Here is a 24544-nt window from a genome sequence, read left to right on the forward strand (position 1 = left end):
GGAGAGAACGAAACACAACAAGAGGCTATTTTCTTACATGGCCTAATGCCCTCTTCACCCCTCTCTTGCTCTGCCACTCCCTTTTTATCTCTCTTCACCTCTTCCTTCCTCCCTTCTATATTCTAGCTCAGTGATATAAGGAAAGAAGATAAGAAAAGGATCAAGGAAGCCATTTCACAGTACTGAGACACAGCTCTGCCAGTGAGCCAGCCCAAGTAGGCCACAATCCAAGTCAGTCAGTTGGCAGGGGGTTGAGGAGACCAGCTGGAGCATATGTTGAGGCAGGGCCGGATCACCAAACGGACGGGATTAGGGCCCCGCTGGAAGTCGGGGGGCCCCCAGATACCAGATGATAGAAAAATGTGTCGTTTGCAGGAAATTACCTTTAAAATTGCAACATTTTCTCTGAGCCTCATGGCAAAATTTATAGAATAGCAGTAAATTTGTTTTAAAATTGTGTAGAAAATGTCTAGAATAGCGTTATAAAACTGCACATTTTTCTCTCTGCACCATGGCAAAATGTGTTGAAATTCAGGAAGTTAGCTGATTTCCAGACAAAAAAAGAGGCCGGTGCCTCGGGCCCCAAATGCGTTAGTCAGGCCCTGTGTTGAGGGGATCAGGTTAATCAGAGGTAATAGGCTGTGTGGCAGAGCTTGGCTGTGGAAGATTTGCATAATAGCAAGCCACAGACAGGGAGGAAGGGAAGTAGCAGGAGTTGGGAAGAAGAAATCATTGGCTGTGTTCCCTTAATCAGTCGTTGCATGCATCAACCAATGATTGCATGCCATGTCATTGAATGTGCAGTTGCTCACCAGATTGCTATACCATATGATGTGGTTAGCTGATGCGTAAAATACCTATCCAGGCATTGTAAGATTTGGCATTCATCAGCAACATCTGAGCAGGAGAACGCAAACCTTGTCTATCCCACAGGTCAAACCTCCAGACCAGACATTTAGCCTACCTCTTTTTGGGAATGTCAACAACCTTATTTGACCTGGCAGTGAACTCAGTGTTAAAAAAAAGTTCAAAAAGGGCAAAAAATATTCATATTTTCTGAAGAGTGGAACATCGCTCTTTGTTCTACTTTATGTTCTTTTTAGTACTATATTGATATTGATTACGGTATTGTTGAGTTTAGTGCTTGCAAGTAAGGCATTTCACTGTACTTTTGTACATGACATTAAAACTTGAAAATGAGTGTAATTACGGAGGTGAAAAGGAGTTAAATCGTGAAGTTACATGATGAGACATCCCTGGATGCGTCCTGCTCTGTACTCCGTGTGTGTAAAGCAATGGAAGCGTTATCAAACACAAATAGATGTCTGCTAATGATCTGCTGCCATCTGCTGGGCAATCTAATTCACAGCAGCAAAAAAACACGTGCCTACTGTTCCCATCAGCCCCACAGTATATTTTACCGGAAGAAGTCGCCTGACTCTTCCTCTTTCCGTCATCGGGGTTTAGGTAGGGGAATGGCGATTTTATTCTCTTCACATAATCCGAGTTAAATCTTGTTTAAGATACTATCATCCTCTCGAAAATGTCACTAGAACATATATAATAAACACTGCTAAGTATAGTCGTTTTGTTATTTAAGCGACAAAATGTGATTATTGCGTTTTAATTATTGGATGAGTGGTGTGTGTCTATGGGTGTGCAGTGACATGGCCTGTCGTTTCGGTGTACCTCAAATTAGTTGGTCACTAGCCGCTAGTAGCTCGATTTTTCTGGTTCAGTGGTTTGTTTAGACGTTCTGTATTTATCCACGACCGTAGAGCCGCCGGGTAGTTGCTGTAGAATAATTCAGAATCGCTTTTACCCAACGTTTATTTGCATGGTTTCTAGTTGGATGAACTTGTATAGCGTAGTGATTGAGTTGGCGTCTGAAGTTTTATAGGTAGCTAACTAGTGTTAGCATGCTAGGAAAATCCGCATGTTGGCTGGCTAGCAACCTTACAACTACATGCAAGTGTATTGTCCATTTATTATAACATTTTCAGTTATCAATTCACCTTTCTTGCAGAACAAGATCCCCACTTGATAAGAGTTCGTTGGTTAACTAGCTAGGTAGATACTGTACATTTCTTCAGTAGCTAACTGCGGCAAGTGGCAGGTATTTGTAGAACAAATGTGTAGCTACATAACGTTACACATTCATGAATGTAGCGTAACTTGCTATCATGTATGCTATTGTTAGTGCATCTCTTGAACTGTAGAAATCTCTATACTTTGATCCTGGCTCTAACAGAACTCCCATTTTTTGTTTCCAGTCACGATGGGACGTGTTATCAGGGGACAGAGAAAAGGTGCCGGCTCCGTGTTCAAAGCCCACGTAAAGCACAGAAAAGGTGCCGCTAAACTCAGACACATTGACTTCGCAGAACGTCATGGTTACATCAAGGGAATCGTAAAGGTAAGCGCTCTTACAAATATACGTTTTCTACAAGGTCCAAAGTTGCGTTTGTCGTGCATTCTTTTAGGTAGTTTATTTTGTGTAACACTATCTGCTTTGGACCTGACCTTTGTCTCTCTCAGGACATTATCCACGACCCTGGCCGTGGTGCTCCCCTGGCCAAGGTGGCTTTCCGTGACCCCTACCGGTTCAAGAAGAGGACTGAGCTGTTCATTGCTGCTGAGGGTATCCACACCGGACAGTTCATCTACTGTGGCAAGAAAGGTAAGGAATGGAGATTGACACATACTTGGCAGCCTACGGGTTAACAACCAGGTGTTTAACACATTTTATGCTATGCTGGTTAGATGGCAGTTGTCATCTCTTTTAGGATCTTATCTCCAACTACAATGTGAATACCTGGTACCTTAATAAATGTTCCCTTCTCAGCTCAGCTGAACATTGGTAATGTTCTGCCCGTGGGCACCATGCCTGAGGGAACCATCATCTGCTGCCTGGAGGAGAAACCTGGCGACAGGGGCAAGCTGGCCAGGGCGTCTGGGAACTACGCCACAGTCATTTCCCACAACCCAGAGACCAAGAAGTCCAGAGTCAAGCTTCCCTCTGGCTCCAAGAAGGTCATTGCTTCTGCTAACAGAGCTGTCGTTGGTAAGAACACAGGATATGACATGTTTGCTATGTGAATGTTAGCTGATGCTTTCAGAAGATGTTTCCTGATTTAATGGGGAGAGGTGAATGCATGACCTACATTTTGATCTTTGATCACAAACCTTTGACAGTGATGCTTTGAAAATCAGTGGAATGTTTTGATGTACCTTCTGTTAACCTCTCTGGGATATGTGGGACGCTAGCGTCTAGTGAAATGGCAGGTCACCAAATTCAAACAGAAATCTCATAATTAAAATTCCTCAAACACACAAGTATTATACACCATTAAAGATGAACTTCTTGTTAATCCAGCCACAGCGTCTGATTTCAAAAAGGTTTTACGGCAAAAGCACACCATGCGATTATGTTAGGTCAGCGCCTAGCCACAGAAAACCATACAGCCATTTTCGAAAGGTGTCACAGAAAGTGTTATAATTAAACACTAACCTTTGATCTTCACCGGATGGCACTCCCAGGACTCCATGTTAGATGTGTGTGTGTTAAATAAAGTTCATCTTTATGTCCAAAAACCTCATTTGAAATTGCCGTGTTATGTTCAGAAATGCATTGTCTCAAACAAACATCCAGTGAAAGTGCAGAGAGCCACATCAAATTACAGAAATACTCATAAACATTGATGAAAGATAAGTGTTTAACATACGATTAAAGATTAACTTCTCCTGTGTCAGATTTCAAAAGGGCTTTATGGCAAAAGCACACCATGTGATTATGTTAGGTCAGCGCCTAGGAGAGGTGACACAAAAGTCAGAAATAGCGTTGAAAGTATTCACTTACCTTTGATCTTCATCTGATGGCACTCCCAGGTCTCCATGTTAGACAAAGTTTATCGTTATGTCCAAATAACTCCTTTTGTTCGCGTTTAGTCCAGTAATCCAAATGATTAAGGCGCGCTCAAAGTCCAGACGAAAAGTCAAAGTTCCATTATAGTTCGTAGAAACTTGTCAAACGATGTATATAATCAATCTTTAGGATGTTTTTATCATAAATCTTCAATAATACTCCAACCGGACAACTCCTTTGTCTTTAGAAAGGAGCTCGCGCTCATGGCCGCGCGCAATAAACAACTCAAGGCTTTCAGCCAGACGTGGTCCCGTGTGGCAGAGCATGGTGTTTGCAACGCCAGGGTTGTGGGTTCGTTTCCCACGGGGGACCAGTACGGAGAAAAAAAAATATGAAATGTATGCATTCGCTACTGTAAGTCGCTCTGGATAAGAGCGTCTGCTAAATGACAAATGTTTGAACAGCTCTTATTTGCTCCCCTTTAACAGTAGAAACCTGAAACAACGTTCTAAAGACTGTTGACATCTAGTGGAAGCGCAATCTGACCCCATAGACACTGTATATTGGATAGGCAATCACTTATAAAAAAAACTACAAACCTTGGTTTTTGCCTGCCATGAGTTATTATTTTAAAACTTTAGTGCTTTCTATCCAAATTCTATCTTCTGGGCCTGAGTAGCAGGCAGTTTACTCTGGGCACCTTATTCATCCAAGCTACTCAATACTGCCCCCCGTTCCCAAAAGTTAATCTGTAGATCGTTTTTCATAAACTGGGTCCAATGTTAAATTAACTACCTTCTCTTGGATCCTTGAAATGTGAGGAATCTGATTTCCAGCTGCACTGTATGCAGTATTTTGGATCGATTTGATGACTGGTCGTTTGTAGGCAGATGGTTAAGCTAGAGACCAGAAACTTAAGCGGCTACAATTCTGATTTGCTGTTCAGATTACAGGTCATCACACGTGACATGGTTGCTTTCAGAGCATATTGGCTGTGTAGGAAATCCTGTCCAACTGCTTAATAGTTCTCTCTCTGGGCATCAGGTGTGGTTGCCGGAGGTGGACGTATTGACAAGCCCATCCTGAAGGCCGGTCGTGCCTACCACAAGTACAAGGCCAAGAGGAACTCCTGGCCACGTGTCCGTGGTGTAGCCATGAACGTAAGTGGACATTTCATCTTATGCATAATTATTTTTGGTTAAGTTCAGGTATTTTCATCCGTCCCACCTCAATCTCTGGAAAAATAATTATCTTCTCTGCACCTCATAGGTTTGTAAATGGCCCTTTGCTGACATGTTTCTTCCCTCTTTCTAGCCTGTTGAACATCCCTTCGGTGGTGGTAACCACCAGCATATTGGAAAACCCTCAACTATCAGGAGGGATGCACCCGCCGGTCGCAAGGTCGGTCTCATTGCTGCCCGTCGTACAGGCAGACTGCGTGGAACAAAGACCGTCACGGAGAAGGAGAACTAACTCCCTTTACAATAAAATGTTCCAAGGAAGCTGACCTTTGACTCCTTTTGTAGCGTCAGTGTTTGTAACCGAGGACATTTGGCTGTTTTTGGTAGCACTCATCTAGCTTCTAACAGTGAGGGTTACATTTTATAGAAGTGTAGATTTGAATGTGCGGTTGATGGGGTTCAGATCACCATAATGGCGTTTATCAAATAGTTTTTCCCAACAATGGATAAAATGAGGAGCTTAATCATGTAGACCTCGATTGTGGTATCACAAGGTCCGATGTAGTACGCTGCATTTTATAAGCCCAAGTTCAATACACTGCATGTCCTCAAGCTACCTATAGGTATTGGCCATTTGTTTTAGGCACATCCTGAGCACCCAGAAATTAGTTAATTTTCAAAGTGCATATATACAAAAGACAGTCAAGATTCCATGTTCTTTATTTGCTAAGGGAAATGCTTTTTTTATTTTATATTTCTGTGCACAAAACCTCTGAAAGTTCACATCGACTGTAGCTCCAGAATTCAACGTCACACCATGGCCAAAACAAAAGTCGGCAAACTGGGCGCAGAACTCTGTTCAGTCAATATCTCCATTAAAAATAACACGGACAAATGTTCCTCAAATCAAATATTTGTGTGAAATACAACAAAATAAATTCTATAAAATAAGAGCAAAATATTTAAATATAATACGGTGTGCAGGAGTATTTGGTATTTGACAAATCCAAAAAATACACGCGTTAAACTTACCAATTAAATACAGTATTTACTGATGTTTACGTTGCAACATGACTAACCAGCCGATATCTTCTAACCCTACTGTGTTCCCATTCTCCCTGGAGGGAGGTCTCCGATGCTGCCGCCCGGTGAGCTCCATGAAACAATGGTAGCGGTCGTCTAAGACTAGGCTCTACCAAAAAGAGACAGAAGCAAACCACACCGTCTAGTACACATCAGGTAGCCTGGCAGAGCAAATCTGTTGCATATGTTTTTAATTTTCTCAATTCCTATAGATAAACTGACTGCCGAATGTGAAGTTGGAGGATTTTAACAATGAGCAATTGAAAAGCCACTTATTCTTACATTGGTTCAACAAGGGGTAGATGAGCATTAATAAAGGAAGTGTCCTCTGTAGGATGTCAGTTGGTATGATGACATTTTCCCTTGTGCTACGCTATTCTGGTGAGAAGCCATGCTAAATGTTACAGCATATTAACTATAGCTTCCGAAAGGATTGAATTAAATTACCAGAACAAAATTAAAAGGCAATGAGAGTTCCAGAACAATTTCACATCAACCAAAACACAGTAAAAGTTCACCCAACCATTCCATGTCTCACACTAAAACCCCAGCACGTGAGTTGATTTGGCATGGGTCAAGAGGTTGTCAAGGAGCTTAATGTGTCCTCCCAAAGGTGAATGACCAGTAACTGATGTCAGACCAAATCGCACTGCTGCGCATGGGTGATAAAACAAAAAGGAGTTCTCTTAAGCGTTTTATTTTTTTGTTATCTCCCAACAGCAAACCTGACAAAGTTACCCTATTGCGGGGGATTAATTTTTTGAACAGTCAAAACATGAACATATTATGTACACCTTTCCGTCATGTAGACAAGCGCATCAGCATCATCAGGCCTGGGTCATTATGTTTATTACAACACTACCCCACTGCTGTCGACAGCAGCCAGGCCCCAGTCTGCAGGGCATAAGAACCCAGGGGAGAGCACCCCCCCCCAGACAGGCAGCACAGGAGCAGGCTGGAGGGGGAGAGACTCACAGTAGGGGCCTGGGGAGGAGCTGTGAAGCCTGGCCCTGCCCTGCCGTGCCCTTGAGGCCCCAGAGAGAGAGAGTGTCCCGATCAGGAGCTCGGTCGACTGGAGGACGAGAGAGCAGGACGATGGAGGCACAGCAGAGGGGAGGGCCGATGTTACTCCTTAGGCGGAGCAGGGGCCAAGGAGGTGGTGGAGGGGACCTCCTCAGTGCTCTCCCAGTTGTCTTGTGCTTGTGGGCCTGCGCCGGGCGCAGGGCCTGGGGCAGAGGAAGGGACAGGGCCGGGACGCTGGGGGTTGTTCATGTGCTGGGCAGCTGGGCCTGTGTACGGCTGCCCGTGGGGGTGGTTGTTCTGCTGGGGAATGAGAAAACAATCAGTTTTTTGTTAAACTACTGATGTGCGGTGGAACTTGACACAAAATGTCTGCCATAGGTTCTTCAATTGTTGAGAAGTCTCTGTTTACATGGATCTTTAAAAGTCTAAATATCATGCTGCTTCTACAATATAGTGTGTGGTTGTGTACCTGCTGAAACTGTGTCGTAGTCCCTGGAGACGAATGAGGGTAGAGGGAGATGTCCTGATCTTCAGGGGCTTCCTGGTCATCGGGCTCCTGGGAAATGAAGTCAAAGAATAGTTTTATTCCCAATGCATTTTTCTACCTAACACCAACATTCACACACAGCTCAAGTCTATGGACCCAAAAGCAGACCAAAGAGTCTCTTAAATATGCCTTTGCACTGGATGGGAACGTTGTCCTACTTTAGCCTATTTTAACTGAATGAGATGAAAGCGAGGCACACGCTGTGTAGGAGAGTGTGACAGACGTATAAATAGAAAAGAGACATTATGTGAGTGGGTGTTATTCTCCGCTAGCGAGCTTCTCCACAGTGTGGTGGGAGACATGCATTTATGTTTCCATATAACACCAATGGGACTGGGGCCAGAGCTGTTCTTCTAATGTTGATATGGGCTAATTTGCTGGGTCTAATACTAGATGCAAATGCACTGGATCTGAGAAAAACTGAAGGATTTAAACACACTGCTTTCAGTTTGTTCGATCCATGATAGTTCTGTGGCGGTTAGGCCAGTGTTATCTTTAGACTAGCATCTTTGTGCTTGGATCAACTGGCCCTGTGTCTATCATGATTCGGTCTGCTTATAAAGACAGACTGACACACTACAACGTGTGACCAGACAAACCAGGGACAGAGAACAGCTTGTGTGTTAGTCTAAGTGGGGTAGAGGTAGGTTGATGATAAACTTATTGTACTGGAAATGTGCCTTAAAACATGCACTCAATACTACTACAACCTGTGGGTAAAGTAGGTGCTGCCTATCGTCAATTAAACTTGTGGGCCAAAGACATACTTTTTCTCAACTAGTGATTCCATCTGTCCAGATGTATTATAAAATTGGACATGCATATAGATGGGTTACAACTCTAACTGTATGCAAGGCAAAGTTTCCGATAAAAACAATCAACATGGGCCTCCTTGAGTGGTGCAGTGGTCTAAGGCACTGCAATGCTAGCTGTGCCACTAGAGATTCTGGGTTTGAGTCCAGGCTCCGTCGCAGCCGGCCGCAACCGGGAGACCCATGGGGCGGCGCACAATTGAACCACTGTCGTCCGGGTTAAGGGAGGGTTTGGCCGGCAGGGATATCCTTGTCCCATCGCACACTAGCGACTCCTGTGGCGGGCCGGGCAGAGTGCACGCTGACACGGTCACCAGCTGTACGGTGTTTCCTCTGACACATTGGTGCGGCTGGCTTCCGGGTTAATTGGGCATTGTGTCAAGAAGCAGTGCGGCTGGTTGGGTTGTGTTTCAGAGGCATGGCTCTCGACCTTCGCCTCTCCCGAGTCCGTACGGGAGTTGCAGCGATGAGACAAGACTAACTACCAATTGGATACCACGAAATTGGGGAGAAAAAGGGGTTTAAAAAAATGTATATATATATAAAAATCAACATTAAGACGTGGCCTGTTCAATGAGTCCTGTTGATTAGCAATATATTAACACATGCCATTACATGGCTGACGCACAAACCACAGGTTGCCCCTATGTAGACCTAGTCTCAACACAAAAACAACATCACTTGAACACACAGTAAGTACACTACACATGTCATCAACACTAGGCTAGCACCTCATCATCCACTATAGCCAAGGCTAAGAGTTTTCGATCAGTTGTGTCATATGGCCGGTCACACCGCAGGTTGAGTTTGCTTTGGGGAGGAGGAACAAACGGTTTCGATTGGATAAACAGTGTTACGTTGAGATGGAGAACCAATAAAACTCAAGGGAAGCCAGGAAGCCAGTGCTGCTTTAGGTAACCAATGGGACACTCCTACCGGACTGGAAAGAGGAAACGTTTGCTCTCTGTTTGCTGCTCATAGTTGGTGATGGTTCAACATTAGATTTGACATGTTGGAGTTTGGCTCTATTCATTCTCTACTAGGATACAGTCATCTCCAGTCTCTGCCTACGAACCTGGAGTTGGCTGCATTGTCAGTCACTGGATACTCAAAGGATTTTTTGGTTGAATCATTTGCACCATCACTAGCTTTCAAAATCGCTTTTGGGAGCAGCACGCAAACAGCCGAGCAGACATCTCGTCACTGCCATCTGTTATTGTCCTGCTCCTATGCTCCAGACTGTGTATGTGTTGTTACTGCCAGGCTACTCTCCTCGTGTCACTGTGCTAGTAGACAGCAGTAACATAGCCCTGTATGGAACACCTAGAGAGAAGCCAGAGTGGAGGAGGAGAAGGGTGCCTGTGGCTGGGGGGTTATATATGAGGGCTTACAGTGTGCTGCTGTCCTGTCCCTTCCCCTGGTAAAAGCTGCTGTGGCGAGGATGATTTCCGCATGGCAGCGTCTTCTTCAGACACCGCCTCACCGTGCTTCGTTAAGTGACACTAGTTTGAAATGGCATAATTGATATCATTGCATAATATATACAAGTGTCAATAAACGATGCTTTTAGGTGGATTTCTTTGTTTTTTAAAAAAGTTTTGAAGTAGCATATCATTTCATTTCTATCATATCGCTATTTATGATAAGGATCAATTAGGCTGAACATAATATACACTGAGCTTCAGCAAATACAACTTTGTAACACAAATAAGGGAAATGATAGAAAAAATTATTATAATAATGTTGGCTTACAATATACTACGGGCGTATAAACTGAAAATAAAATGTGTCGAAAACTCAAAGCCCTACCTAGCTATAGTAAAAACATGCATAAATTCTGAAGATTACAAAAATACTAAAGAAATCATTTTTCAGCAGATAACAGTTTACTAATCCAAAATAACCTTTGCGCTAACTTGGAACTCTCAACTGGAGCTTTAAAAACATTCAGTTCCAGTAACACTTGAGACCGAGAAAAGTGAAGAAAAAAAAACAGATGGTTAGCGTCAACATGTTAACCATACATCACATGACAAAGAAAATAGTATAGTTTATGTATTGCTGCATATTGAGGTCCCACATAATCAACACTGCTCTGTTCTACAAATTCATTAACACTATTATTACAACAGGCAAGCTCTGCGTCTCCACATTACATCAATTTAACTCTGTAGGTCAAAACCAACAAGGTCAGAATGGTGCATCCTTCAAAAAGACACCACTTTTTTGGAGGGACTTTCCAATACTGACCTTTCTCTACTTCAACTACTACCATTTCGGCCATCCATCCATGTTAGATACTACTGTATTACCTTTGTGTTGTATGTGTGTGTGCATCATTTGGTGTGAGTCTTACCTCCTCAGGGCAGAGTTCACAGGCCTTGGCCAGGGTCATGCGTGCGGAGTGCGAGCGCTCCAGGAAGTATCCGTTGGAGGTCTCGTTGCTCTGGACTGGGGGAGACCAGTTGTTGTAGGTGTACTGGGGGTTCCCTGTGTAGGGCCTCCTTTCCAGCTCGTCCCCCAGCCACTCCACTGCCCACGTCCACTTACGCTTCAGGTCCCCGTTACTCTGCAGGACAGAGAAACACATACTATTACTAAGAGTGCTTATGATTACCTTTTTCCTTCCATTGCAATTCTGAATCCTGAAAATATGATTTCATTTTTTTAAATAAATAAAAAAGATCAATGAAGGGTTATTTACAGAATTTTCTCTCTGCCTTAATTTGGCTTCATAAAATGACTCCTAGATTCAGACTAGAGATGGGCATTTGACATTCAATAAATAAATTAAGCCCTAATCTATGGGCAGGGGCGCAGCCATGGGTGGGTCTGGGAGGGCACAGGCCCACCACACTGGGGAGCCAGGTCCAGCCAAACAAAATGAGATTTCCCCACAAAGGGCTTTAATACAGACAGAAATACTCCTCGGTTTCTGGGCTCCCGAGCGGTCTAAGGCACTGCATCTCAGTGCAAGAGGCGTCACTGCAGTCCCTGGTTCGAATCCAGGCTGCATCACATCCGGCCGTGATTGCGAGTCCCATAGGGCGGCGCACAATTGGCCCAGCGTCGTCCGGGTTTGGCTGGAGTAGGCCGTTATTGAAAATAAGAATTTGTTCTTAAATGACTTGCCTAGTTAAATAAAGGATACATTTATTATTTTTATTTACAAAAATTCATCAGCTGTCTGGGTGGCTGGTCTCAGACGATCCAGTAGGTGAAGAAGCCGGATGTGGAGGTCCAGGGCTGGCGTGGTTACACGTGGTCTGAGGTTCTGAGGCCGGTTGGACGTACTGTCAAATTCTCTAAAACGACGTTGGAGGCGGCTTATGGTAGAGAAATATACATTAATTTCTCTGGCAACAGCTCTGGTGGACATTCCTGTAGCCAGCATGCCAATTGCACCCTCCCTCAAAACTTGAGACATCTGTGGCATTGTGTGTCCCCCAGCACAAGGTGCACCTGTGTATTGATCATGCTGTTTAATCAGCTTCTTGATAATCCATCCACCTGACAGGGTTGGTATATCTTGGCAAAGGAGAACTGCTCACTAACAAGGATGTAAAGACATTTGTGAGAAATAAGCTTTTTGTGGGTATGGAACATTTCTGCGATCTTTTACTTCAGCTAATGAAACATGGGACCAACACTTCACATGTTGCGTTTATATTTTTGTTTAGTATAGAACACAAGGCCTGTATTTTTAGAATACAAGTCCCGCAATAAAAAAATAAAATTATCTATATTTATCTATAGGCCTATGCCAACAATGCCTAATTTGTCTAACCATTACAGATAAATCGTAATTGCCCCATATATACACAGTGTACAAAACATTAGAAACACCTGCTCTTTCCATGACATGGACTGTACAGGTGAATCCAGGGGAAAGCCATGAGCCCGAGTCAACGTGGGCCAGCATCCCTATGGAATGCTTGACACCTTGTAGTCCATGTCCTGACAAATTGAGGCTGTTCTGAGGGCAAAAGGGGGTGCAACTCAATATTAGGAAGGTGTTCCTAATGTTTTGTACACTCAGTGAATATTCAGTCAATAAATAAGCAAGTGCCATTTAAAGATACACTATGTAGAACTCGCTCCGCCATTTCCTGGTTGTTAAAATTAGAATAGTTAGCCTAATTTGAGTTTGTGAGACAAAACAAGCAAGTATAGTGTATCAAAATGTTTACTTATTAAGTATTCAACCCCTTTGCAATGACAAATCTAAATATGTTCAAGAGTACAAATTTGCTTAACAAGTCACACAATAAGTTGCATGAACTCACTGTGTGCAATAATAGTGTTTAACATTATTTTTTAATGACTACCTAATTTTTGTCCCTCACTCATTCAGTGATCTGTAAGGTCCCTCAGTCGAGCAGTGAATTTCAAACACATACTCAACCACAAAGACCAGAGGTTATCCAATGCCTTACAAAGAAGGGCACCTATTGGTAGATGGGTAAAAAATAAAAAGCAGACATTGTATATCCCTTTGAGCATGATAAAGTTATTAATTACACTTTGGATGGTGTATTAATACACCCAGTCACTACAAAGATACAGGCATCCTTCCCAACTCAGTGGTCGTAGAGGAAGGAAACTGCTCATGGATTTCACCATAAGGCCAATTGGGACTTTAAAACCGTTAGAGTTTAATTACTGTGAAATTAGAAAACGGAGGATGGATCAACACCATTCTAGTTACCCCACAACAGTAACCTCATTGACAGAGTGAAAAGAAGGAACCCTGTGCAGAACAAGGCACTAAAGCAATACTGCAAAAAATGTAACTTTTTGTCCTTACAAAGTGTTATGTTTGGGGCAAATCCAATAAGATATTACTCAGTACCACTCTCCATATTTTCAAGCATAGTGGTGGCTGCATCATGTTATTGGTATGCTTGTAATCGTTAAGGACTGGGGAGTTTTTCAGAATAAAAAAGGAAACGGAATGGAGCTAAGCACAGGCAAAATCCTAGAGGAAAACCTTGTTCAGTCTACTTTCCACCAGACACTGGGAGATGAATTCAACTTTAAGCAGGACAATAACCTAAAACACGAGAGCAAATCTACACTGGAGTTGCTTACCAAGAAGACAGTAAATGTTCCTGAGTGGCCGAGTTACAGCTTTGACTTAATCTATGGCATGGCCTGAAAATGGTCAACAACCAATTTGACAGAGCTTGAAGAACTTTATAATAATAAATAGACAAATGTTGCACAATCCAGGTGTGGAAAGGTTTTAGAGATTTACCCAGAATGACTCATGGCTATAATTGCTGCCAAGGTATTGACTCAGGGGTGTGAATACTTATGTAAATGAGATATTTCTGTATTTCACTATCAATACATTTGAAAACATTTCTAAAAACATGTTTTCAGTGTCATTATGCAGTATTGTGTGTAGATGGGTGAGAATGTCCATTTTTTATTATTTTGAATTCAGGCTGTAACAAAATGTGGAATAAGTCAAGGGGAATAAATTACTTCTGAATGCACTATATTATAGCAAAAAAACATGTAATATAACAGAATATTTTTCAAAATGAAAAAAGTTGCCAGTGCAAAGTGATACACATCTCGGATCTGTAACTGTTATTCTCAAACAGTGATCATTTGAAAAGGGGCTCAATTTGGCGAATAGATTTTTTTTTTCAGGGTTACATATACAGACGTTCAACTTTGTACATTCTGCCCGTTCTTTGGAATTTTCTAAAATGGATGAACAATTCCACATTGAACACTGCATGGTGATTAATTACAGCTGCGACATCGGTTTGGTGAGCAGGCCTATGCTTAATGATTGACGAAAATATGCTCTTTGTCTTAATAAACTAATGTTTTTGTGTATTTTCAGTGTGGAACCTGTCTATGTTTAGGGGGGTTATAGCCTAGGCTAACCAATTATATACTAGCAGTTCGCAAAGTAGCCTAAGTGGAAAATAGACGGGATGCAATTATTCCAAAACTGCTGCACGTTATTGGAACACATTTTCCTACTTCAATCAACCAGTCCATTTTGAATTTGTAGTCATTTGGCAAGGAATGTAGCTTGTGTATCCCATCAGTTAGATATGTTTTTATAGGCATTTATTTCTGTAAGCCTAACAGGAGCTTGGGTGTGCACTCACTGCTCCCTCAGTGTGTAGGGAGCAGTCGGAACGCAACTGAGTGAATGACACACGGAGGGGAAAGGGACTTCCGGGAGAAAAATTGTGCAATGCTTGGCTTGGTTTCTTTTTTGTTATGCCCCGCAAATGCACAAATGGAACACTAGAGTCAAAGCATATTAATGTTGTCTTCAAGACAAAATTTCATTTGCCCGTTCGGGCAGCCACAATGCACATTCCACTAAATAGTTTGTGTTTAAAAACATTTAGATCGTTGGTTAAAGATGGAGCTTTGAAGTCGGGTCGAGTACTAGATTACTCATGCCCATCCCTAATTCAGATGGTAGCATAATGTAGTTGTGTCTCTTATACCTGTAGTATCTGGTAGGCCACAGAGCAGTTGCTGAAGAGGGCTACCATGCACTTGATACACTGGTAGGCCCGTTTCTGGTAGTGGTTCTTGGAGCGCTGGATGGTGTCAAATAGGCCATCCCTGTCATCTGGTATACCCTTCAGCACGTTGTGGATCCTACACAACCAAGCAGGGAGAGAAAAAACAGAACAGGGATGATGTTGGCACAACAGAAAATCAACAAGAGACGAAAATCCAACCAGGGAAACCAGACATTCCTAGAGGGCCACAGGGTGTGCCATGTTTTGTCCCAGCCCAGCACTAAGCAGTCTGATGAGATGAATCAGATGTGTTGACATTAGAACTGTCAAACAATTCAAATCATTTAAAATCGAGGTAATGGTATTAGTTAATCACAAATTTTGAATTTGCTCAAATTCGGCCCTAGATAAAGATCTATTCTATTTTAAAAGCAGTGCATTGACTTACAGGCAAACTATGCTTTGATTGTAATGGATGGAAACACAAAATTATGTTTTAATAGCATTTTAACCATATTAAACACCAAAATAAGTCACTAACATACAATGCTTCCAATGTTTAAGTAGGCCTACACCCTCTTATCAATGCGCGCGCGCACACACATACACCCATTTAAGTACTGTTAAAACTTCAGGCACTCTAAATGAGTGTAACTATAGGAAAAAAGAACTGGCTCTATGGATAGAAAGAACAAAGAGATTTTAAACGTGTCCAACAATGTTATGAAAACCCTGTAAGCATCTGTACTGTTCAGATAACTTTACACACATTGGCCTACACTCTCCCTCCCACACCCTCACTCCCACTCTTGCATATGCAGCCTACCATTAAAGCATCTCTTTGAGAAGCCTATTCCTTTTCAGTTGTTCCTGTGCCATCCAAATTTGTGCATAGCCTAGACAGTGGTCAAGTTATCAGGTTGGTAGCTAGCTAGCTAGGTAACATGACTAGCTAGCTAAACAATGTTATCAAACCAAAAAGTTGTGTCCTGTGTGTATGTTAAAAAAGCCTGCGATAGGCGCACAAATCCACAGCAGAAAGAAAAAACATAGCTCCGGTAATAATTTGGCATAACTTTTACATGATTTTGGCTAGAGGCACACGGTCTTCAGCTATTGATTGTAGATGTGTTCCGCGTGGAAACACATGCACCTTAAAAGGTTCCGTGTAGCGAACGGCGCACATTTTTTTTTACGCCAATTAACATGTCACATGTTAACGCGTTATTAACGCATTATCAACTTTGACAGCCCTAGTTCACACTAGGTTGGGACAGATATCCTGAGTCCACCGAGTGACCCTTTCCAGATCAAAGTGAGGAGCAAAGACATGATGCTGTCCCCCGGGTCTGACCTACCTGTGAGTCTGCCAGGAGTCCTCAATGAGCAGGATCTGCAGCAGCAGGTCCAGGTAAGGCCTCAGCTCGTAGGTGTACGAGTACGCCACCTGGGGGATAACAAAACACACACTATCAATAAGATCTAGCACACATCTTATTAACGGAAATATGTCCAATATGAAGACATAAAGACCAGTTGGAGAAATTGATTGTAGGAGGAGGAGACTTGGGGCTTCTGAGATGCAATAGTTTCCCACCCCCTTATTGTATGGGACACTTCTAAATGTGACTTTAGAGGCCATGCATTTCAATACTCACCTTTAAAACAAACTTAGGTGAAAAAAGTTAATCTTAAAAAAGGAAATAGAGGAACTAACAGGACAGATAGATCGTTTTTATTGCTAACAGAGGCACAGAATAAGTTAGAAAACAAAATGAAATTGAGGAACTTATTCAAGAAATATCAAGTGTAATATATTATAAAAATAATGCAAACTGGATGGAATATGGGGGAAAATGCAACATAGAAATGCTAACAAAAATTATTTACAGAAACTTGTTATGAATGATGGAGTCATCCATGATTCAGCAAACGATATTTTGAAAGAAGAGGCACAGTACTTTAAACATGTGTTTTCATTTCAGTCTCCTCCAACTCCACTAACTGAAGTTAATTGTAAGGATTTTTTCTATTAATAGTGTAAAATGAACAGCTATACAGAAAGACTCATGTGAAGGCCTAATTACATATGAGGAACATCTAGATGCAATTAAAGCCTTATTATCTTGAAAAACTCCAGGGCTGGATTGCATACCAGTTGAGGTGTATGAAATATTTTTAGATGTACTCAAAAGGTCTGTTATTAACATGTTTGAACCACTATTACTGAAACAGGACCCAGATGGTAAATATGAAGATCCAGTCCACCTAAAAAACTGGAGACCCCTTACACTTCAGTGTTGTGATGCCAAAATCTATGCAAAATGCATAGCGCATAGAATTTAAAAAAAAGGTATTGTCGGATATTATTTATACTAATCAGACAGGTTTTTTACATGGACGATACATTGGAGATAATATAAAATAATTACTGGAAACAATAGAACACTAAGAAACCAGGCCTGGTATTCATAGCTGACCTTGAAAAGGCCTTTGATAAAGTACGACTGGAATTTATATATAAATGCCTGGACTATTTTAATTTTGGAGAGTCTCTTATACAATGGGTTAACGTTATGTATAGTAATCCCAGGTGTAAAATAGTAAATAATGTCTATTTCTCAGAAAGCATTAAATTGTCAACAGGAGTAAAACAAGGTTGTCCACTATCTGCATATCTATTTATTATGGCCATTGAAATGTTAGCTATTAAAAGGAGATCTAGCAATAATATCAAGGGGCTAGAAATCCAGGGCTTAAAAACATAGGTGTCATTGTAAGCTGACGATAAATGTTCTTTTAAATCTGCAATTTGGATCCCTGCACAGCCTCAGAGGATCTCGATAATTTTCCTAACCTCTCTGGATTAAAACCGAATTATGATAAGTGCACCATATTACATTATGGATCTAAAAAAATTAAACTTTTACATTACTGTGTAGTTTACCAATGAAATGGTCCGATGGTGAAGTGTGTTCATACTCGGTATTCATATCCCAAAATAAATGAATTCTCTCACTTCAACTCATTTTAATAGAAAGTTTGCCAAATTAGATAACATTATGATGCCATGGAAAGGACAACACCTGTCTATTTGTGGAAAAATCCTCCTGATTAATTCTTTAGTCATATCCCAGTTTACCTATTTTCTTAAGGCCCTGCCTACACCGAACGGCTTGTTTTTTTTATTTTTATTAAATGAGCAAAAAAATATTCCACTTTATTTGGAACGGCAAGCCAGACAAAATTAAACAGGCATATTTATATAAGTAATATGAATCCAGAGGGTAGAAATGACTAAATATATAAGCATCAGACCTCTCACTAAAGGCTTCAGACATACAAAAACTATACTTAAATACAAACTGGTTCTCTAGCAGATTAGTAAGAATGGCTCACCCAGTGTTCAAGAATGGCCTTCTTCCCTTTATTCAGATTACAATGTCTCACTTTCGGTTATTTGAAAATGAAATCTCCAAAATATTGCTATTTTTAAAACAAGCCATAGAAAGCTGGTTGCAATTTCAGTTTAATCCACCAGAAAAAAACCCAAATATGGTTCAACTCAAATATACTAATTGATAAAAATGTTTTTAAAGCAGTATAATCTTTGTAAATGATATCATAAATAGGACTGGTGGAGTTGTCAGACATGCAGTTAACAAAAATATATGGAAATGTCTGCTCTACCCAAAAGTTGCAACCAACTATCAGCCCTGCACTAAAAATACCAACATTTCCTCATCAATCTACACACAATACCCCATAATGACAAAGCAAAAACAGGTTAAACATTTATTCAAATTAATATTTTTTTTTACTGTAATATCACATTTACATAAGTATTCAGACCCTTTACTCAGTACTTTGTTGAAGCACCTTTGGCAGTGATTACAGACTCAAGCCTCCATGGGTATGAGGCTACAAGCTTGGCACACCTGTATTTGGCGAGTTGCTCCCATTCTTCTCTGCAGATCCGCTCAAGCTCTGTCAAGTTGGATGGGAAGGGTTGCTGCACAGCTATATTCTGGACTCTCCAGAGACGTTCGATCGGGTTCAAGTCCTCTGGCTGGGCCACTCAAAGACATTGAGATTTGTCCCAAAGCCACTCCTGTGTTGTCTTGGCAGTGTGCTTAGGGTCATTGTCCTGTTGGAAGGTGAACCGTCGCCCCAGTCTGAGGTCCTGAGAGATTTGGAGCAGGTTTTCATTAGGGATCTCTGTACTTTACTCCGTTCATCTTTCCCATGATCCTGACTAGTCTTCCAGTCCCTGCCGCTGAAAAACATCCCCACAACAAGCTGTTGCCACCACCATGCTTCACCTTAGGGAAGGTGCCAGGTTTCCTCCAGACATGATGCTTGACATTAAGGCCAAATAGTTCAATCTTGGTTTCATCAGACCAGAGAATCTTGTTTCTCATGGTCTGAGAGGCCTTTAGGTGCCTTTTGGCAAACTCCATGCTGGCCACTCTATGACGAAGGCCTGGTGGAGTGCTGAAGAGATGGTTTTCTTTCTGGAAGGTTCTCCCATCTCCACAGAGGAACTCTGGAGCTCTGGCACAGTGACCATCGGGTTCTTGGTCACCTCCCTGACCAAGGCCCTTCTCCCCCGATTTCTCAGTTTGGCCGGGCGGCCAACTCTAGGAAGGGTCTTGGTGGTTCCAAACTTCTATTTAAGAATGATGGAGGCCACTGTGTTCTTGGGGACCTTCAATGCCGCAGAATGTTTTTAGTACACTTCCCCAGATCTGTGCCTCGACACAATCCTGTCTCGGAGGTCCACGGACAATTCCTTCGACCTCATGGCTTGGTTTTTGCTCTGACATGCACGGTCAACTGTGGGACCTTGCGAAAGTATTCGGCCCCCTTGAACTTTGACCTTTTGCCACATTTCAGGCTTCAAACAAAGATATAAAACTATTTTTTTTGTGAAGAATCAACAACAAGTGGGACACAATCATGAAGTGGAACGAAATTTATTGGATATTTCAAACTTTTTGAACAAATAAAAAAACTGAAAAATTGGGCGGGCAAAATTATTCAGCCCCTTTACTTTCAGTGCAGCAAACTCTCTCCAGAAGTTCAGTGAGGATCTCTGAATGATCCAATGTTGACCTAAATGACTAATGATGATAAATAGAATCCACCTGTGTGTAATCAAGTCTCCGTATAAATGCACCTGCTCTGTGATAGTCTCAGAGGTCAGTTTAAAGCGCAGAGAGCATCATGAAGAACAAGGAACACACCAGGCAGGTCCGAGATACTGTTGTGGAGAAGTTTAAAGCTGGATTTGGATACAAAAAGATTTCCCAAGCTTTAAACATCCCAAGGAGCACTGTGCAAGCGATAATATTGAAATGGAAGGAGTATCAGACCACTGCAAATCTACGAAGACCCGGCCGTCCCTCTAAACTTTCAGCTCATACAAGGAGAAGACTGATCAGAGATGCAGCCAAGAGGCCCATGATCACTCTGGATGAACTGCAGAGATCTACAGCTGAGGTGGGAGACTCTGTCCATAGGACAACAATCAGTCGTATACTGCACAAATCTGGCCTTTATGGAAGAGTGGCAAGAAGAAAGCCATTTCTTAAAGATATCCATAAAAAGTGTTGTTTAAAGTTTGCCACTAGCCACCTGGGAGACACACCAAAAATGTGGAAGAAGGTGCTCTGGTCAGATGAAACCAAAATCGAACTTTTCTGGCAACAATGCAAAACGTTATGTTTGGCGTAAAAGCAACACAGCTCATCACCCTGAACACACCATCCCCACTGTCAAACATGGTGGTGGCAGCATCATGGTTTGGGCCTGCTTTTCTTCAGCAGGGGCAGGGAAGATGGTTAAAATTGATGGGAAGATGGATGGAGCCAAATACAGGACCATTCTGGAAGAAAACCTGATGGAGTCTGCAAAAGACCTGAGACTGGGACGGAGATTTGCCTTCCAACAAGACAATGATCCAAAACATAAAGCAAAATCTACAATGGAATGGTTCACAAATAAACATATCCAGGTGTTAGAATGGCCAAGTCAAAGTCCAGACCTGAATCCAATCGAGAATCTGTGGAAAGAACTGAAAACTGCTGTTCACAAACGCTCTCCATCCAACCTCACTGAGCTCGAGCTGTTTTGCAAGGAGGAATGGGCAAAAATGTCAGTCTCTCGATGTGCAAAACTGATAGAGACATACCCCAAGCGACTTACAGCTGTAATCGCAGCAAAAGGTGGCGCTACAAAGTATTAACTTAAGGGGGCTGAATAATTTTGCACGGCCAATTTTTCAGTTTTTTATTTGTTAAAAAAGTTTGAAATATCCAATAAATTTCGTTCCACTTCATAATTGTGTCCCACTTGTTGTTGATTCTTCACAAAAAATTACAGTTTTATATCTTTATGTTTGAAGCCTGAAATGTGGCAAAAGGTCGAAAAGTTCAAGGGGGCCGAATACTTTCGCAAGGCACTGTATAGATAGGTGTGTGCCTTTCCAAATCATGTCCAACCAATTGAATTTACCACAGGCGGACCCCAATCAAGTTGTAGAAACATCTCAAAGATGATCAATGGAAACAGGATGCACCTGAGCTCAATTTCAAGTCTCAAAGCAAAGGGTCTGAATACTTACGTAAATAAGGCATCGGTTTTTCATTTTCAACAAATGTGCAAAAATGTATAAAAAACTTTTTTCGCTTAGTCATTATGGGGTATTGTGTGTAGATTGATAAGGGAATTTTTTTTAACCCATTTTCGAATAAGGCTGTAACGTAACAAAATGTGGAAAAAGTCAAGGTGTTAGAATACTTTCCGAATGTACTGTTTGGGGGGATACAAACATCCCACCTCTGTAAATTTTGATGCAAAGAGAATCATTAGATCACTTGTTTTGGTACTGCCGATACGTAGCTCGTTTTTGGTAGCAGATTCAGAAATGGCAAGAAAAATCGCAACATTTACTAACTCTGCATATAGCACTGCTGGGTTATTTGAAAAGTCATAGTCAAATCGATCAATAATATAATAATACCCAAACATTTGTATCTTTAATTTACAATCACTTTAAACTATGAGAATAGAAAGGTTCAAAAGTTTTGTGAAACATCACAGTTGGAAAATATATTGCAGCTAGAAATCAAAACTGGATGGTCTTCAGAGATAGAAGGGAGAAGTTGAGGGTAGCTGAAGGCTGGGACTAAAAACAAACACAAGATAACCAATGTAAAATATAGTATCCGGAAACTGTATACAGTATGTATACGCTGGAAGTAGAAGCGTAAGTATTGTTGTCCATTAGTTTACTCCAATTACAGAAGGGGTGGTAGGGTTATGGGAAAATAATAAAGAAGGAAAATATATTTTAAATCTATATTTAAAATAATATACACTACCGTTCAAAAGTTTGGGGTCACTTAGAAATGTCCTTGTTTTTTAAAGAAAAGCACATTTTTGGTCCATTAAAATAACATCAAATTGATCAGAAAAACAGTGCAGACATTGTTAATGTTGTAAATGACTATTGTACCTGGAAACAGCTGATTTTTAATGGAATATCTACATAGGCGTACAGTGGCCCATTATCAGCAACCATCACTCCTGTGTTCCAATGGCACGTTGTGTTAGCTAATCCAAGTTTAGCATTTGAAAAGTCTAATTGAGCGTTAGAAAACCCTTTTGCAATTATGTTATCACAGCTGAAAACAATTGTTCTGATTAAAGAAGCAATAAAACTGGCCTTCTTCAGACTAGTTGAGTATCTGGAGCATCAGTATTTGTGGGTTCGATTACATGCTCAAAATGGCTGGAAACAAAGACTTCCTTCTGAAACTCGTCAGTCTATTCTTGTTTAGAGAAATGAAGGCTATTCCATGCGAGAAATTGCCAAGAAACTGAAGATCTCATACAACGCTGTGTACTACTCCCTTCACAGAACAGCGCAAACTGGCTCTAACCAGAATAGAAATTGTTATTTCTATTATTATTATTATTATTTTTTAAATCTGCCGTTTCTAGCTACAATAATAATTTACAACATTAACAATGTCTACACTGTATTTCTGATCAATTTGATGTTATTTTTAAATGGACAAAAAAAATGTTTTTAGAACGGTAGAGTATATATTTACAAAAAAAGATATGGGGGATTGGAAATGATGCAGACAATTACAGTGATAGAAGCCACAATCTATCTGTAATATTAAAGCTGACCTACCCCCTAAAAAAATATATATTTATATCTGTATAACCTGTCTAGTGTGTGTGGGTGTGGTCTTGCTCTTCTATCCTCGTGGGGACTTGAAATCCCCAAAAGTCCCCACAAGGATAGGAAAACAAGGAAAATTATCCCTTGTGGGGACTTCACAAGGACAAAGGCTATTGTAAGCTAAGGGGTTAGGTTTAGGGTTAGGTGTTAAGTATAGGGAAAATAGGATTAAGAATGGAAATAAATTGTAGGTCTCCATGAGGATAGAAAAACAAGTGTGTGTGTCCATCTGTATTTTCACCAGTTTTAACACTTACCTGCCAGAGCAGCTCTGATAGTACAGTGGAGGAGAACTGGGGGTTTTCCCAGCAGCTGAAGCGCAGCAGCTTGACCGTCTCCTCTGAGTTGCTGCAATCCTCAATGATCTTTTTCACGTAGCTGGTCCTTACGAACAGGATCTCTCCCACCAGCTGCTGCACGGGCATCACCGGGGTGGTCTGGTTGGCATCACCGTACGGGTTAGGGAGAGGGGGGTTACCTGGATGTAGAGAGAAAGAGGGAGAGAGAGAACGGCAATGAATATGACCCAGGTGTAACTGGTTCGTCTTTGTCCGTTGACCATAGGTCACGACCCCTCACCCCTGAGTGAACTCACCATTGATGGAGGATTGCATGCGCGTGGCCACGTCACAGCAGCGCACCAGTTGGGAGACTACGGTGTACAGTTTGCCTAGTTCAGCATACTGGTACTTTATGGGAGGGCCAGGCCCCTCGTCTAGAGCCACCAGCATGAAGGTAGCTGGGACACTCAGCTTCAACAACTGGGTCTTCTCTGCAAGCCCTGGAGAAGGGTGGGAGGGAGGGTATAAGGAAGAGAAGGAGAGCGAGGCAAGAAGAGAAGTGAATAGTGAGCCATACTCTTCCTCAAGGGGTTGACAGAGCAGGTGTGTATGGCAGGCTGTGTGTGTGTTCCTTACCCAGGTTGGCGTACATAACGAAGAGGTTGAAGTACTGCTGCAGGTGTCGGCCGTGCTCTGACACCTCTCTCCTGAGCAAGTTCAACACAGTCCTCAACAGGTGGTCACTGAGACTCAGGTTATCACATGCCTGACACAGAGAGAGAGAGAGGAGGGAGAGAGAGAAAGAGAGTGAGAGGGGATGTTAAAACATATTCCACAAGAAAAGAGAAGAGGTGCTTTGTATGGGGTAATGCTCAGTATACATAAAACGGGGGGTAATTTGAAAACAGAAGCCGAAAACAAGAGTTCTTATTGGACAACTCCAGGTAGTACCTGCTCTGTTTCAAAACGTTTCTCCCGTTTCATGCGTA

General features: G+C 41.8%; 2 protein-coding genes across 12 annotated transcripts in view; one reads left to right on the forward strand and one right to left on the reverse strand.

Moving 5' to 3' along the window:
* The first annotated feature begins 1406 nt into the window (after positions 1-1406).
* Positions 1407-5367, forward strand: rpl8 (ribosomal protein L8). 3 transcript variants are annotated; one of them, XM_014164517.2, is made up of 7 exons: positions 1450-1467; positions 2027-2070; positions 2274-2416; positions 2539-2680; positions 2846-3064; positions 4910-5025; positions 5180-5367. In XM_014164517.2, exons 3-7 carry the CDS (start codon positions 2279-2281, stop codon positions 5336-5338), a joined length of 774 nt encoding a protein of 257 aa, XP_014019992.1. In that variant the 5' UTR covers positions 1450-1467; positions 2027-2070; positions 2274-2278; the 3' UTR covers positions 5339-5367. The 3 variants fall into 3 exon arrangements, with proteins under 3 accessions (XP_014019991.1, XP_014019992.1, XP_014019993.1); XM_014164516.3 differs by lacking the exon at positions 2027-2070 and having other exon boundaries at positions 1407-1467; XM_014164518.2 differs by lacking the exon at positions 1450-1467 and having other exon boundaries at positions 2032-2116.
* A 381-nt stretch (positions 5368-5748) lies between these two features.
* LOC106581949 (ubiquitin carboxyl-terminal hydrolase 9X) overlaps positions 5749-24544 on the reverse strand; it is a 91225-nt gene continuing 72429 nt past the window's right edge. For 5 of the 9 annotated variants that reach the window (XM_045704551.2, XM_045704550.2, XM_014164512.3 and 2 more), the window contains 9 exons: positions 24192-24321; positions 23870-24055; positions 23532-23752; positions 16376-16464; positions 14997-15153; positions 10868-11080; positions 9903-10013; positions 7622-7708; positions 5749-7452 (listed from right to left, as the gene is read on the reverse strand). In XM_045704551.2, coding sequence (XP_045560507.1) covers positions 7255-7452; positions 7622-7708; positions 9903-10013; positions 10868-11080; positions 14997-15153; positions 16376-16464; positions 23532-23752; positions 23870-24055; positions 24192-24321 — 1392 coding nt within the window. In that variant the 3' untranslated portion in view covers positions 5749-7254. The remainder of the gene's footprint in view (positions 7453-7621; positions 7709-9902; positions 10014-10867; positions 11081-14996; positions 15154-16375; positions 16465-23531; positions 23753-23869; positions 24056-24191; positions 24322-24544) is intronic. The other 4 variants (XM_014164515.3, XM_014164514.3, XM_014164508.3 and 1 more) reach the window with 3 other exon arrangements.

Source organism: Salmo salar, chromosome 21, assembly GCF_965601325.2.
Source record: "Salmo salar chromosome 21, fSalSal1, whole genome shotgun sequence".
Lineage (NCBI taxonomy): Eukaryota > Metazoa > Chordata > Actinopteri > Salmoniformes > Salmonidae > Salmo > Salmo salar.

Excerpts from the sequence above, each read along its gene's own strand:
- rpl8 (XM_014164516.3), top strand. The coding sequence starts at position 2,279 with ATGGGACGTGTTATCAGGGGACAGAGAAAAGGTGCCGGCTCCGTGTTC. Across the intron at positions 2,417-2,538 it reads ACATCAAGGGAATCGTAAAG|GACATTATCCACGACCCTGG; the intron begins GTAAGCGCTCTT and ends TGTCTCTCTCAG. Across the intron at positions 3,065-4,909 it reads TGCTAACAGAGCTGTCGTTG|GTGTGGTTGCCGGAGGTGGA; the intron begins GTAAGAACACAG and ends TCTGGGCATCAG.